At 51.9% G+C, this 16,609-nt stretch overlaps 2 protein-coding genes across 2 annotated transcripts; both read left to right on the top strand.

The window, feature by feature from the left end:
* The first annotated feature begins 179 nt into the window (after positions 1 to 179).
* Positions 180 to 4,713, top strand: CC84DRAFT_1137534 (uncharacterized protein). The gene is made up of 3 exons (XM_018176151.1): positions 180 to 1,404; positions 1,457 to 2,758; positions 2,808 to 4,713. Exons 1-3 carry the CDS (start codon positions 427 to 429, stop codon positions 4,248 to 4,250), a joined length of 3,723 nt encoding a protein of 1,240 aa, XP_018040049.1. The 5' UTR covers positions 180 to 426; the 3' UTR covers positions 4,251 to 4,713.
* Positions 4,714 to 8,729: 4,016 nt separating this feature from the next.
* CC84DRAFT_1172219 (uncharacterized protein) lies at positions 8,730 to 11,035 on the top strand (the record flags this gene model as incomplete). Its single annotated transcript, XM_018179968.1, has 6 exons — positions 8,730 to 8,880; positions 9,021 to 9,394; positions 9,445 to 9,498; positions 9,554 to 9,848; positions 9,901 to 10,590; positions 10,962 to 11,035. The coding sequence occupies 6 exons, from the start codon at positions 8,730 to 8,732 to the stop codon at positions 11,033 to 11,035; spliced, it is 1,638 nt and encodes a 545-aa protein (XP_018040050.1).
* Between the last annotated feature and the right edge of the window lie 5,574 nt (positions 11,036 to 16,609).

Below are 16,609 nucleotides of genomic sequence, written 5' to 3' on the forward strand. Positions count from 1 at the left end.
CGTCCACCCCAAGTGCAGCGGTAGTAATGTTGGTGAGTGGGAGCGCGCAAGCTTCAGCTGGCGGTGGCTTGCGGAGCGAATTGTGCTGCAGTCGCAAAGCGGACTTAAGCCGCGGCTTCTCCGCTAGCGCGAATATTCTACGACGCGCCTTCCACCTCGACTGCGAGCATCGTCGCTTCCGCCTGTGGGTGAGGACGGCAGCATGCAGACCGTGAGACTGCACGCAATCCACTCCACATCGCCCCGGCACTGATGGCTGTGATCGTGGCTCGTTTCGCCGCATTCACCTTCACCCTCACAGCCGCGCAATGCTTGCTTGCGTTCATGGCTGTTTGCCTCTATCCCCGCGGTGACGCACGCCACCCTGCCTTCACTTCTATTCTCTTACCTTGGTGACACGTACTTGAGCGCGCAACGTAGCTCGAAATGTCTCTAGAAACGCCGTCCAAGAAGGGAGGGGTGTTGGAGAATCTCCTGGCCCAATTCGGAGCGCGACAAACCCTCACCTCTGCTACAGAAGCCAGGGCTCAAGCCCGACGAGAAACTTCCTCCCATTCACCGCAAACAGCAACGGTTGCCGAGGAAGCTGCTTCACCGGCGCCGAACAATCACCTGGATCTACAGTTGCCCAGCGTCATTCCCGAGCTCTCAACTATATTTCACGCTACCTTCGTCTCTTCACCAAGCACCTCGACCTGGACAGAATACACGAGCGAGAGCGACTGCGAGAGTGAGAGTCCCAACGACTCTAGTACACCGATTTCCAAACCTTCGCTTCGCAGGGCCCGCAGGTCGTATGTGCAGCTCGAGGGTTTGAAAATGGAGAACCGTCGGAAGGACCGCGATGAAGCTCCACGACGGAGCACCCGGGTTAGGAAGAGCGACATCCTTGCGTCTGACACTGTGTACTATCCAGCTACCCCGCCATCCAAACGCAAGTCGGGCGCTCCGTCACCTCGCAAACTCGATACTGCCCGCGCACGACTACGGGATGATATCGCGCGAAAGACCCAGGCAAAAGCTAATGGCTTCATTGTTGCCCACAGGGAGCTCTTCCTGCCGCTTCTCCCGCCGCAAAACTATGTCACGAAGCTAATTGCAAACGACCAGCCACCATCCGTTGTGCAATACAAGCGTCTTCCCGCGCAACCCAAAGGTGTCAAGGCGACCATGAAGCCATATCAGCTCGACGGACTGTCATTTCTCGTTTATCTTCATAATAACGGCTTTTCTGGCATTTTATCGGATGAGATGGGTCTCGGCAAGACCTTGCAAACTCTGTCGTTGTTCCAATACTTGGAGGAACAGGATCGCGAATTCGGTGTCGTTTCAGAGGAGTCGCGCCCTTACCTCGTCATTTGTCCGTTGGGCGTCTTGAATTCTTGGGTCAACGAGGCTCGAAAGGTGATCAAGCCCTCAATACGCTTGCTGCAAAAACATGCTAACAATTTCTCAGTGGGTACCTGAACTCAAGGTCCTACGCTATCACGGAACTCCGGGTGAGCGAGACCGTCTCAAGCGCGTCGCTCAGGGTCTCGAGGATCAACAAGGTAACGAAACCGCACAGGCGCGCGATCGCAAGGCGTCCAAGAAAGCGGGACTTAAGGTCTCCAAACTACCAACTGAATCTGCTTCCGACTCGTACAAGATCATCGTCACAACTTACGACACATTCAAGGCTGAGCAGAGCTGGTTCAAGCATTCATTTCTCTGGCGCTACGTCGTGCTGGACGAGGGCCACATGATCAAGAGCAACGTAACTCAAATTTCCACCGCGTTGAAGCGCATTTCCTCGGAGCATCGATTGATCCTTACGGGTACCCCGGTACAAAATGACCTCATGGAGCTTTGGAGTCTGCTAGCATGGCTCCTACCCGACGTCTTCACGGACAACTCCCAGACCTTGTTCAAGGAGTCGTTCGATCTCGCTCGCGGACGCGCCAATCAGAAGACAATGGATGACGCTCGTCGGCTTTTGGAGCTGCTCATGCTACGTCGCATGAAAGATAGTCCCGGTGTCGATCTCGGCCTGCCCCCGAAAGAAGAAGTGCTACTTTACGTCCCGCTCACGCCTATGCAACGTTTTTGGTACACACGATTACTCACGCGTGTGGACGATTCGATGCTGGACGATTTGTTTGCAGGTGGGAAGACCAAGGAGTTGGCCGCGCTTGAGACGGAAAAGAAAGAAGACGAGCTTCGACGCACGCAGCAGAACGCAGCAGCTTCCAATGGCAAGGAACAATGGGGCGAGACAGCCGCAATCATGCGGCAGGCCGTCCAGACAGAGCAAAAAGGCGGGACAGCAAATTCAGCTTGGCGCAAGTTAATGAATCTAGTCATGCAACTGCGAAAGTGCTGCTCACACCCATATCTTATCCCTGGTGCCATGCCTGAGCCTTACTACGCTGGTCAACACGTTATTCGTTCCTCAGGCAAATTCATAATGCTCGAGAAATTGCTCAGGCACAGTATCTTCGACCAACGCAAGAAGGTACTAATCTTTTCGGGCTTCACAGAGACGCTGAACTGGTGTGAGAACATGCTCGAGATGATTAGCAACTTTGGTCAGGACTTTAAACATCTCCGCTTGGATGGAGGTGTAGGACGTGCTCGCCGCAACCTGGAAATGCGCCTTTTCAACGACAAGAAATCTGATTACAAGGCCATGCTGCTCTCCACCCGAGCTGGTGGCCTAGGCATCACCTTGACAGCAGCCGAAGACGTCTTTTTCCTGGACGAGGATTGGAACCCTCAGGTAACGAAGGCTTCTTGCTATTCATCTGGATTGCACTAATCTGGTATAGGTTACCCTCCAAGCTGAAGCTCGCGCACACCGCATTGGCCAGCAAAAAAACGTAACGATCTACAAGCTTTGTACCCAAGGCACCGTAGAGGAGCAGATGATAGGTCGCATTCGCAAAAAGCTTTACCTTTCCACCAAGATCACCGAGTCCATGCGAACTATGTTCGGTGAACACGTCTCAGATACCGGGGGCACTTCGCTTGTTGGTGGCGATGCCCCAGAGATGAGCACTTCTCAGCTCAAGTCCCTTGTTCGCCGCGGAGCACAGACTTTGTCGCATCCCGAAATCGATGTGACCGAGATGTTATCTTGGGACTTGGAGACTATGTTGCAGAAATGCCGCGACAAACCTGCCGATCCCCAGACTAGCGCCGACAGTATGGAAGTCGATGAACAGGAATGGCTCTCCGTAATAGAGCGAGTCGAAACAGCCGTATTCGACGGTAAGCGTTATCAACGAAAGCTGGAGAAGGCGGGACTCAAGGGCGCAACGGACGTTTCGAATATTCGCGAAGATCGTCGCCAACGCAAGAAGATGACAGTCATGGTCGATGGTTACGAGGTCAGCAAAGAGTCCCTCGACTGCGCTCAATGGGAGGCTGTTCCCACTATGGCTGGCAAAGATCCTCGTCTTGCGGACTTACTGCGTGAGAAGCGTCACGAGTATGTCCACGAAGATTACTGTCTCGCTTGCTTCCAAGACTCCGGGATCGGCCATATGGTAGAATGCAAGTCGTGCCCTCGGGTTTTCCACTTCGATTGCCTTGACGAAGAGTACCAAGAAAAGGTCAAGGGATTCTCCGGATTCTTCTGCCCTCAACACTATTGTTGCGACTGTGGCAAAAACACGACCGACGCTGGTGGTCTCGTGTATAGATGCCGATGGTGCCCTCGCGGATTCTGCGAGGACTGCCTAGAATGGGATGAAGAGAACCTGGAACTGATTGGCGAAAACCTCCCCGAGTTTGAGATGATGCATCAGCCGTCCGCTCAGACTGGATTCTACATAAAGTGCCCCGACTGCGTCAATTCCATGCAAGAAGATGAAGCAAAGAGGGAGTGGATCACAGAGATGGAGAAGAGTTATGCGGAACAGCATGAAGAGTGGTTCAAGGAGGAAGAGGAAGAGCAACAGCGTATTGAGCAACAGCAAGACGCGGCACAGGAGTCTCGTCGCATGGATTCCGATCTTTCAAAGGCTTCCACCTACCTCCAAGTACCCCTGACCGAGGACGAGCGCGGCTCTACGCCATCACTGACGGACTACTCGACCACAAATGACGAGTCGGGTCTGAACACACCACGCGCACAGACGTTTCAGGCATCAAGCAAGAAGCGCATAACGAAGGTGGATTCGTACTCTGCCGGTTCTCCCCATAAGCGTGCTCGACCTACCCAGCGCGCCAGGAGCAACGGGTACGACTTGTCGGACGATGCCATTTGAACGTGACTATGGCCACTCTGCCTCGATACGAGGGGCTGCCCTTTCGGATCGCGCAGACCCCGCATGCTTATCGCACTCTTCCTATGAGTGCGCCGAATGGGAACGAATGAGTTATGGGATGGAACTAATGTTGGATAGACGTACCTCCCATTCGAAGGCGTAGGCGAACAACGCGAGCATCTTTCCGAACTTCGGCCCAACTGCGTCTAGTGGCGTTCAATGCGAGAAGGCGTTGTTTCACGGTTGTTTCTTGATATACCCCTTCCCTTTGAGGCGTTGATAAACATCGTGACTGCGTCGTTGAATAGCCAATCAGCTGCCTGATGCTACGAGTGCGCTGACCTGCGAAAGGGTTTGAATGAAGTATCTGGCTCACAATGCACGAATGTATATGTGCAGCATATCGTGACTGAGCTGAAGTATGTGAGGCGCGCTGTGAGGTGTCCGATCTCGCCTTCTTACGTATATGATTTTGAATGCGAATACGAAGCCGTGTTCAATGACTTGTGAACCCTGGTGCCTGTGGAGATTGATTGCTCTAGCGTTAAATCCGAATTGTTTATGTGATGGTCTTTGATAAGTGTTATCTAGGCATGCTGTCGTAGTGTACGAGTAGTAAGCAAAGCTATGACATGGAAACTCGAGTACCTCGTCCTGCGCTGTGAGCTGCGCTATTTAAGCATATGATTGGTATTAACGCCTTGTTTTACAACTCTTTCCTATCATCCTTGTTACTGTCAAGAAGGCCTTGTTTCTGGATTGTGTTGACGTGATCTAAGCAGCACCTAATTTCAGTGCTGTAGGGATGAAAGCAATTCAGCGCAGCTGTAACACCTACTCTTAGGTCATCTTCAGATTGGTCGATTAACTACAATACCCACATCCACGTTGACATAGATGTACGTCTATGATAAAGAAGATGTCAAAATTGATGAGAACGCTGGACAACGCTGGAATATATATCCTATACGTAAAAGCAGTGATTGAAAGCAGAGTGGTGGCAAGTACCTTGATATGTTGAGCTATCCAAATTACTGCACTTCCTACAGTAATAATCAGACTGCTGATTATCTTACGCGAATAGCAAGCCAAAAGAATGGCGAAGTAGATGCATGGGATGTTCCCAGTCTATCTCACCGGAAGACTTGGCGACCCCGTGAATTCTACACGCTTGGATGACGTACAGCTTGAATTCCGGAATTGGCTGATGTTTTATTTGAAGCGTATGATGATCTTTGGAGATAGTGTCATTTGAAGTTCAGAAGGTTACACATCTGGCGGGTGGTGCTGCAAATGCGTAAACGGACCTCGCCAATAGCGGGCGAGTTGACCCCTCATGGTATCATATCTTACTAATGCGCGCAGATTCCCCATGTATGCAAGGAAGCGCCCTTGACCTATCTTCAACCAATTAACCCTGCCATAGGCTGTGTCGTGTATTTCTAGAGCTGTCAGGCTTGCTCTCACATGCCTATGCGGTGATCCTTGTGGTATCGCAACACTAAGCAAGCCTGTAGCCTAACATAATGATGCTAGACGAGAGAAAGGAAGGTAATATTGCCCCGAATTCACGGCTCTTTGAACCGTTCCCATATCCGTAGTGCCACGTACCCTTGACTGTGCATGCAGGCGTGGGGATATCGAATAATCGGGATCCCCGTTCATGGGTCGTGAGTGGTTCGACGGGAAGACATAGCAAAGAGGGTGACTTTTTAGGTAATATTGGCCATGCTGTAACCGACTCAGCAGCGTAGAAGCTGCATGGATGATGACAACACTCTATATAACAGGTATTCAGCCAGGAGGTCTCTTGTCGTCTTATTCGCCATGTCCTTGGATGCACCAACCCTCGAACCCTCTTCAATGGTCTCGTCCCGACTTATATATCCCTCAGCTCAATTATGTGACTTCTGCAAGGCAATTCAATGGCCAATTCGATATCGTTACAAGTTACCAGAACCAATACCGCACTACAAAACGTTCAGGCAGCTAGAAGAATCTGCTGACAGCGTTGTCCCCTGTGCCAATTGCTTTGGGTGAGGATATTGACGACCAACAAGGTGATGAAGTATGGCCTAGAAGCTTCTGTTGGAGCATTGTAGTTCGATTTGGCCGCGTCAGAAGATGTTGTGAATTTTAAAATAGCTGTACGGAAGTAGAACACATACCGACCAGGATGGGCTAGGATTGAGTTCAGGCTACTTCCGCACGACGGTTTGGAATCGTCTGACCTGGAAGGATCTCGTGAAGTCAGATGTAAGAGATCCTACCCCTCCACAACATTGAGCAAGATGTACTATGCTAAGGCTGAAATGCGTAGCATTTTCGGAAGAAACACCTGTGAAAGATCTAACCTATATAGTCGAAAAGCAAATCCAGCCTTGGATGACGGCTTGTTGCGATCGACAAAAAGACCATGAGAGCTGCGGCCCACTACGTGGGGAAAGAATATCTCCAAGACGACTTATTGATGTCACGGACTACGACAACGGTCGAGTCAGGCTCGTGGAGATGTATGAAAACACAGATCTGGCCAAGCTACGATACCTGATCCTTAGTCACTGCTGGGGAAAGGGCAACAGTGCTGCCTGTACGACGAAAGATAACGTCGAAAAATGCCGCCGAGGTTTCGAATTGACAAGTTTACCACCCACTGTTTAACACGCAATCCGTTTAATAAAGGTCATGGGTTTCACAATTCTGTGGGTTGATGCAGTATGTATCGTACAATCGTCCAAAAACGATCCCGGCGAATTCAAGGAGGAGGCGACAAAAATGAGGGAGTATTATACCAATGCAGCATGTTGCATATCCGCATCATCTGCTAGTGACAGCGTCGAAGGGTTTCTCCAGGAGAGGTTCAACGCAAGGTACCCTATACGACCAATCACTTTGGAGGTCACAAAGACCCGTGGGACTGAATCTGCGTCGGCGATATTCAGTACGGCAGGTGACGATCACCGCGTGTTGGGTAATGTACTCAGACTGCTACCATTAATGCAACGTGGATGGTACATGCAAGAGTTGATACTATCTCAGCGGATCATGCACTGGACGGACTATGGTCTGTTTCTAGAGTGCCGCAGTTCCTGGTTCTTAGAAGGCAGTACGCAGGTATGGAAAGGCCCCGCCAGCGCCGGCTTTCCAAACCCTCGGGACGACTTATCGATACCTGAGGGCGGACAGTTGACTTTTGAGAAGTGGTACAAAATCCTGGAGTTCTTTTCGTGGAGGCAATTGACGTTTATCAGAGACCGGAACTAGCGTTGAAACTAGCTTCGGCACAGCGATCCCACACACTTAGTGATGCAGTCCAACGCACAGCGATACCCACTTTGTAACGTAGAGAGATACCATGACGGTGCCCTCAAGCTCCGAAACCCGCGCTGTTGTTCTCTCCGCTGACCGAACGAAAGACCTTATCAAGCCTACCACGTCCTCATGCTTCTTGAGTCCACCAGCGCCGATTCCTAGACCAAGCAGCAGCCAAGAGCTAGTCTTAGCTCGTTGAAGGGGAATACGATGTGATAGGAAGGGATGAGAGTTAAGATGGAGTGCGGCGACCCCTGAAAATCGAATCCTGCGCTTTGGCAAGTGGGTTCAACCGAGCATTGATAGCGAAACGCCGTCGTTGCAAGCGCATACGGCACGCAAAGGTAGGCATCTCTCCTAGCTCAGTGTGTATAACGGATGACTATCAAATTCACCGCCATCCGCGGAAACGTCTTCGTTTCCTTTCTTCCTCTCGCTCGTCCCTTCAGCTCAACAGTACAGTAACCCCCAATTAGTGACCGTTGTGTCTAACTTGCATAAGATGCACTACCCTCCGTTTAGAATACGATCCTCTTTGTTTGACTGTTGAGCCAGCATCGTACCGGCACCACTACGTTGAAGGTCAATAGAGTCCTGTAAATAAGTCGGCGCATGAGTCTTACCGGCGGCCACTCTTTCGCTTCTCTTTTCATGAGCTGGCTATCTTATCCATTAACTTCGCCGTGCCTAGATCAGCGAACGCTTGTAGAAGAGTCCGTCTGACCGCCTGCTCTTGGTCATCATACAAGGATGAAACCTATAATCTGCTAATGTTGCCAGACGCATAACTGGCACTGGAATTGGACGGGTATGGGAGGATAGGGGAGGAGGCTTTACTGTCACTCGCCATTGTAGAGTCGTAATGAGTCAAGGGGGTCTGGTACGAAATAGTTGCTGCAAAGGCCCATCAGATTGTTGTCTTCTGCTCGCTTATGTCTTCGTGAACGTGAGTTTGTACACACAGCTGAGGCGATGAAAAGAATCCGTGCTTTATCGCTTTTGTAACCGTGTTACCAGGCGTACATGCACTACGAGAATATCCCGTTCCGCTATTGGACTACAAACTAGGTAGTCACATCCCACAAACTTTGTGCAATGGAGGAATTCATACCACGTGACTTGCTATGATGTTGTGGCCCCTTTTGCCCACCATTCGGGGAGGCAAAGATGCGTCACAAGGTGCCGCCTGAAGGACCATTGACGCGTCGTTCATCATGGTTCCCGTCCCGCTCTCCTTCGTTTCGGTACTGCTCCTGCATCATAAATTATTCTCAGGCTTATGAACGAATCGTTGATCCACTTTTAGCGCCGAAATATGGTGCGTGTCGCCTCACTTGTTCAAGCCAACCCTACTGGTAACCCGTCTCTCGGTACTGCAGCCTTGCGTCTGCTTTCGTCGACATGCATCCCACACAGCCCACTGCTGTCTGCATTTGAACCATGGATATTTGAGAGTAGAAGCGCGAACGTCGATGCGCGGCCATTCTTTTCCTCAAACTGAGGTAGCAGTATTGGTATTGTCTTATTCCTCCCGGCAGTTCAACGTTTGGCAATCGGTAGAAATGGAGGTGGAAGTGGTTCAACAGCACTTGGAGACAATCCAGAAGCAGGACGAATCTCGGGTTAAGTGGTTGCAGGTACTGTCTTACATTCCTCTCATCAGCTGTCAGTCTCTAACTAGTGCAAAGGAATTGCTTAGGGCATACTGCAATACTGTGGACAAGCTCAAGGATTCAGTCACCGACGTTAATAATCAGAGCATCCTCAATTTTGCGTTAGGACGGGAAAATGAACAGCTCAAATCTAAGTTTGAAGAGCTTCAGCGCTCCGTAGTGAGTCGCGCGCTGCATTAGTGACCAACAGGCGCTTACATTAGCTTTAGAACCGGAGCGCTTTTGTTCTGGTATTGATTGATGCAGATACTGACAGTTACGTGGTATGCTCTCATCTACACGTGAGCGAACATGTCTGACTTAACCCCCATAAATTAGTTCGAGGATAAATACCTTCTTCGAGGCACCGATGGCGGCCGCGAAGCTGCTCTTGCATTGAAGTCAGAGCTGCAGCGGGAGCTTCGCAAAGAGTCGCCGGCCGTCGCCGAGCTGCCTTTTCTTCTCAAGCTCTACGCCAATGTCGATAAGCTCGGGGATGTGATGTCGCGATGTGGGATGTACGAGGCTTCGAATCGGTTACGCGACTTTTGCCGCGGGTTTTGTCAGACTGGTGGGCTAAGTGAGTTTATTGATGTTGGTGACGGTGATGATCGAGCCGATCATCAGATTAAAGGTAAGAAGACTCCTGTCCCGTTGAATGTGCGGGGGTGCTAAACGTGGCACAGGAGTGCTACAGCACTTCCAAGAGAATCCTTGCTGCAAGCACATTGTGCTTGGAAGTTGCCACGACAACGGCTATGTCTGCCAACTCGACGTCATAAGATCCGAGGGCTCCTTACGTGATCGCGTCACGCTGCTCAAGTCCTTCCAGACCGGCTGGCAGTACGGCGATCTTCCGTTCAAATCTATACGTCTTCCATCATTGTTTAGAACACGGGCTTTCTCCGCCTCGACCCCATTGCACGCAGCCCAGCCGGCCCCCGGGAATGGCTTAAGGAACGGAATAACATTTACCGGCCCAGCGCTGTCCTATGCGGCCCGCGCAGGTGCTTCCGATGGCTCTACCGTCGAACCTACACCCCCTTCGCCCGTCAACACAAACAATCGCAGCGTTATATTGGTAAACGCAAAGGGCGAAAGGCTGGACAGGTTCTTGAAGAAGCCACCCCAGGCCGCCTTTACGAACTTCCACGTCAAGAAGAGAGAGCTCGAAGCGACAGGCAAGCGTGGGCCTTGCAATCTTCATTACCTTGGCAGTGGCTGCCCTATGATGGCGTCAAAATGCCAATTCTGGCATGATGGCTTCGACAACGCTGATATTTCCTTGCTGAAATGGTTCATGCGAATCCAGCCCTGCGATGAAGGGCTTCGGTGCAGATCCGTGTGGTGCTTTTACGGCCACTCTTGTAATGTTTGTAAGCCGTCTTGCAAGTTTAGTTCGGAGATGCATGGTGTGGAAAGAACTGGGGAGCGCGAGGTTCCAGGTGAATGACTAGAGCTCGTCCTAACGCTTCTCCTGTATACTCTCAACTAGCAATGGGTACTCTTTCTTCCATCATCACAATAGTGTGAGACAATCGTCATGCTCGTTGATATGCTTCGTAGTGCACTTTGGCGCAATGGTCGCAACTAAATAGAGATAGCCGCCGGCTTTTTTTGCCCCTTTGGTGTGCTTGTCGGGCCTTGCGACGGCCGTTGCTGCCACTGTTTTGCCCGCCGTTGTACCCTCCATTGCATGTCTGCCGTTATTGTGCGCCCTGTCGGTTTGACTTGTCATGTCTTCTAGTGGCCGTTGCCGCCATCGTCATGCACACCGCTATGCTCACCGTCGTTCATCAGTCGCAGGCTAGTACCGGATAGATGTCGCACATCGTCGAGGTTCTGCGAAGGTAGGGTTAATGGTCGTTGTGGGTATTGGAAGGCACTATGCGGAGGGCAAAGCTGATGAGGAAGGTACAGCGCTGTGCTGGTGTGCTTGCCCCGTCTTCGCTTGCAACCGTCTCTCGCGCCATCGACCGAGGCCGGGACATTCGCTAGAAGAGGTAATATAACGCGCAGCCACAGGCTGAGACGCTGAACCGGCAAGCGCTGGAAGGGGCGGAGAAGGAGCTAGGTGTGCAGCACCTTGGTACGCTGACTTCTGTCTACTGCCTTGCTTATCTTTTGCACAAGCGTAGGCGGTACGAGGAGGCGTCACAGCTTTACCAGAGAGCATTCAACAGCTACAGCCAGAAGCTCGGTTCTCAGCATCTGACAACGATTGCGCGTTGCAATCACTTCAAAGCCATGCAACAGGAAAGGAGCCGTTCGTTGTATACCGTGCGACAGCTGTATTACCAAGATATCCAACGCCATTCCACCTTCGTATGTCCTTGAAACCACGGCTTTCTGCCAGTGACACTCAATCCGCTTGCCGAAGCGTAGGCTTCGATCTTGGTATTCCCTAACCTGCAATGCCAATCTGTCGTCCACTGCCATGCCCGCTATGTTTGACGCCCAACCACTCTATCCTAGGAATCTGGCTGCCGCTCGGTATGTGTCTCGGTCATGGTGTGCTCGGGAAGCACAAGGAAGTGAGAGGGCTGGAGCGTGTCTCTTACCCGGTCGGTGGAGGGTCAACGGAGGGGTCAACGACGAGTCTACAGGGCTTGAGGGCGGCGTGATAGATGTTGCGGAAGCCACCGAAGTAAACGTAGTCAGCTATCGGATCACAGCTCGATGTTGTACAACGGCTGTGTCGGAGGCTAGTTGCGTTCGTTACCATAGTAAATTTGAACAAGCACTAGGGCCCTAGAACGCCAACCCTGCTCCCAATCCAAAGTCGAATTTTAGATGCCCCGCAGCGCTTCGCAGCGGCGCTGCACAGCCACGTGTCTGCTGTCGTCACAGATACATTACACCCTAACGATGGGGTGGAACGTGCAGGGTCGTTCTACACGAGCCAGGATCGGTACTCGCTCCGCCGAAGGTACCGATCGGCGTGGCGGCCCTGCATGAATTTGCCCGCGATAGCGCGCACAAGGCTGATAATAACTTCCGAGCATCAGAGTAAGGTCCTAAGGCTAGCACAAGGCCGTTTTACGAAATTTCGGAGCGAAAAAGACGTAAGTTAGCGTTGGTGCTGTAGGATGGGAAGTCTGTTACGCCATGCAAGAAGGCGCTTCACAAATCACGCGTGGAGGCGACGATGCGAACGTAATTTTTAGGTAGGAGGGATCATAGAGATTCAGGATTGGCTGCAGCAGATTATTTTCATAGAATTATGGCAATTGTCGTTATGCGCATGAGCTTTCTGGTTGCTGAAAGTCAAAGTACCCCTCGTTTGTCTCGCCACACAGTGTGTCTCGCTACGCAGTGAGGGACGTTAGTATGAATGTTGACATTTGCACTCCAAGTCCCTAGAAATCAACAGTATCGCAAAGCTTCAGATTCTTGAATGGCTACCATAGGTAACGTGCACTCGATGAATATAGCAAGCTTAGCGCTTCAGTGACTGCTCGTACCCACCCCAAGCCCCAGAAAGCCCCTTCACATCGAACCCTTCCGCCTTCGCCTTTTCAATCTCCCGTGTACTGACCTTCGCATACCAGTCTTGTAACGCCGCCCCAGGTGGGGGCCCATCAACCTTTCCTCTCGCCTGAAAAGGCGCTTCCACTTCCCTGTTAACATACAAAACCTCTTTGAACAACCCCGGCTCTCCAGAAACTTTACTAGGCGCATATCGATGCGCAACAAACAGTACCGGCCCGGGAACCCCAACCGCCTGCGGGCACATCCCCCACAAATGCCTCGTTCTAAAGTCTTCGCGCCCGGCAGTCCAGGTCGATTTGCGGAACCACAGCTCCACCCACTCCATCGGCACCGGTACCCCAATGCATGGATAACTCAGCATGTATTGCCACGTCCGCGCGTCCAGCCGTCCGATATAGTCCTTCCCGCTCTTCAATTCGAAGCGCGCCCCGGAGAGGAAGAAGTCCCAGCTCAGACCTACCTCGGGCACTTCGTCCTGAAGAAAGACGTGCGGCTCAAGCTCAAGGCCGATGCCCCGACTCCGGTAGAGTGCGTGGCACAGCTCGTGGCACAGCGTCTTCGCGATGGCGAGCTGGTACCGCATGTCAGCGCAGCGATCCACACTTCGCAGGGCGGGGCGCAGGAGGTGGTATAGGAAGATCGTGGAGAGGCCGATGCGGGGGCTATAAGCCTCCAAGTACTTACGCGCTGTGTTATTACTGCGGGCCCAGAGGTCTTTGCTGAAAGCTGGATCGTAGCGATTGAGGACGGACTTGAGGTCCCACACGCATACGCCTTGGGAGACGCTGTTCTTACCGCACGGCGTGGCGCTGGGGATCCAGTAAAACCTCACATTCCCCGCTAGGCAGGAGAGATCTATGCCAAAAGTCTCGCTAGCGGCGGAGGAGTCGGACTCGAGGGGAGAGGGGGCGAGGTAGAGCTTACCTGTTTTCGGGTCGGTGGTAGGGATGCCGAAGAGGAGGCGGTGCCAGAAGTTCTTTCGTGCTTCGGGGGCTGAAAGCCATTTGGAGGCGAGAGATAGGGCTGGACCCATTTCCTGCCAGGCTTGCCGCGATTTAGCTTCGCCGAGGAGGCTAGTGTCGAAGTTCCTGAAGTGGAAGATGGGGTGGAGAGAATCTTGGTCTGTTGCAAGGTGCTCGGAAGGCGCTGCCAGTTGAGTCCAGAAGAAATCGTTATCGTCGAGCATGCTGTCGACTGGAGGATAGTTTGGGACTGCTTTGGAAGGCTGAATTTGTTCTTGGTTCAAGTAATGCAGTGCTTCGTTCCTATCTTCGAGATTGAACGCATTAATGTAGGCGTCTTCCATCCGCTTCAAGTCAGCATCACGGAGATTACCCCGGCGCTGCTTCTTCGCGACCGTGGTCCATGACCGTGGTGCGACAGGAGTGGATGTCGACTGTCCCATGCTCTAAAATGACTATGATCAAGTCTTGTATCCGAGAGTAAAACACCCTTTAGAAGGAAAAATCTCAGTGGATTCGAAGAGTATTTAGGTCACTGAAAACATTATGATGGCGTACAATGCCCTAGAATGAGCAGAAGATAATGTATCAACAAGACAAGGCCGTGGTATTGCTGGGAGAGAAAGAAAAAAGTTCTATGGTGGCACAAAGAGATCCGAATGAGAGACAGCATGGATAAGGACTGATCTTGAATTTGCGACGGGGCTTTCACACCTCTTGCAATATTTGGTAGACCAGCCATCGAGAAGTTTGCCATAATCAAGTGTGTATTCATTGCGCATATCCATGACAGTAACGTTGCCATAGCTCATGTTCCTCCCCACATTTCACTTCAATCTGAACTCCTTTGGCCCTTAGAATTTTCACTCCCCTAAACAACACTAACATACACCGTGACCTCCCTCGGCGTAACCGTCACAATGAACGGATCCACAGTTGTTGTCGTCAAAATCTGCTTTGCATTAGCACATCCCTCCCTCATATTAACAACCAAACTTACTACGGTCGCATTGTGCCTCGTGATCGTACTGGTAGTGCTACTAGGCACTGGCGGAAGTGCAGAACTGATGATGCAGCTGCACGCAGGAGTAACCCAAACACTCGACCAGATGTAGTTCAGGTCGGCGAAGTATGGTGGGAAGGGGGTGCTGCGCTTCGCGAGGGCATGGGGAGTGGGTCGGGATGCGGCGTTTGGTGGTAGGATGGGGTGAACTGGCGACTTTTGGATGGATGGTGGTCGGTATGATGGGGGATTAGGACGTTTAGCCACCGGTAGGATTGAACCTTTCGCGCCAGGAGGAACTGAAATTTTCGAAACTGGAGAGAATGGACCTTTCTCAACTAGGGAGGCTGAACCTTTCGCAACTAGGGAGGCTAGACCTTTCGCAACTGGCCGGATTGGACCTGCTAAAGAGACCTGGCCTTTCGCGACAGGAGGAACTGGACTTTTCGCGACTGGATGTATTGAAGCTTTCGTAACTGGATGTATTGAGATGTTCGTAATTGGGGGCGTTAGACCTTTCGCAACTGGCGGAACTGAACCTTTCCCTGCTAGAGAGACCGGGCCTTTCGCGACAGGAGGAACTGGATGTATTGAAGCTTTCGTAACTGGATGTATTGAAACGTTCGTAATTGAGGGGGCTAGACCTTTCGCAACTGGCGGAATTGGACCTTGACCTGCTACAGAGACCGGGCCTTTCACGACAGGAGGAACTGGACTTTTCGCAACCGCATGTATTGAACCATTTGCAACTGGGGGGGCTGGACCTTTCGAAACTGGCGGAATCAGACCTTTAGCGACTGGAGGCACAGAGCCATTAGCCTTTGGAGGAGATGGAGCTTTCCCTAATGGGGGGTGCGGACTTGGTACAACCGGGGTATGTGGCAATGATCCGAGTAGGGAGTTTGTGAACGATTCGAATGGGGGATGTGGAGTCGGCTCTTGCACATGTGGTGAAGTGGGCCGGGGTGGAATAGGAGGACCTGCGAGTTTGCCTTGTCTACGTGCAAGCGGTCTATCTGGTGATTGGAGCTGGATCGGAGGACGGGGTGGAATAGGTAGACTTGGCGGAATCGGTGGGCTTGGAGGACCTGGTAGATTGGGCCGATTGGGTCCGGTCGGGATCTCTGGTAGAGCGGGTTGTGTAAGAGGCCTGGGGGGATTAGGCAGACCAGAAGGGGAAGGAAGGCTTGGAGTGCTTGGTACGACTGGTGTTAGCAGGCTTGGTGGATGTGGAACATCCAGTGGTGGTGGGTTTGGAGGGCTTGGTACAACCGGTAGTGGAAGTTTTGGCGGAGGTAGACCTTGCACCGCCACAGGAGGTACCCTGGGTGGAGGCAGCACACCGACAACAACTCCGGGGGTGGCAATTGGAGGCGGTGTGAGGATGAGTAGGGCTGGCGGGACTGCGGAAGCAATGACCGGTGGAGATATTGCGGTTGCGTTGCTGTAAGGGTACCGGCCCAACGTACAACCGGCAGGAAGATCGACCGGGCAGTTACGATCATACCATTGGGTTCCACCTGGTGTCGGATTTATCAAGTTGGCCGCGTTAGGGCCGATTCCGACGTTGAAGATGGCGCAAGGGTTGCCAATTTTTCCATCCCAGCGATAAGCTTTGCAAGCCGGACGTAGGAGACATGCTTGGTGGCACTCCTCTGCACTGTCTATGCCTTCATTCAAAACAGATCCGTCTAGAGCTTGGTCAGCTGGGCTGATAGTGTTGGTGTCCCAACCGCACTCCATCCCGGCTGAAGGTACAGGACATAATGCTGTCAGGGTCGGGTGGCTAAATCTATATTAGATCGAATCATTATTCGGTTGATACCAATTTACCTCAGATCGGTCTTAGTGACAATCGGCTGATGGAACTCGACGCTAGTAGATGTCGATATGGCTGTGACGTTGACCTTGAAAGTTACTAGGTCTGTCTGACGGAGG

Source organism: Paraphaeosphaeria sporulosa (genome assembly GCF_001642045.1).
Source record: "Paraphaeosphaeria sporulosa strain AP3s5-JAC2a unplaced genomic scaffold CC84scaffold_2, whole genome shotgun sequence".
Classification (NCBI taxonomy): Eukaryota; Fungi; Ascomycota; class Dothideomycetes; order Pleosporales; family Didymosphaeriaceae; genus Paraphaeosphaeria; species Paraphaeosphaeria sporulosa.

Coding starts and splice junctions, on each gene's coding strand:
- CC84DRAFT_1137534 (XM_018176151.1), top strand. CDS start 427: ATGTCTCTAGAAACGCCGTCCAAGAAGGGAGGGGTGTTGGAGAATCTC. Junction 1,405..1,456: donor GGGTCAACGAGGCTCGAAAG/GTGATCAAGCCC, acceptor ACAATTTCTCAG/TGGGTACCTGAACTCAAGGT. Junction 2,759..2,807: donor ACGAGGATTGGAACCCTCAG/GTAACGAAGGCT, acceptor AATCTGGTATAG/GTTACCCTCCAAGCTGAAGC.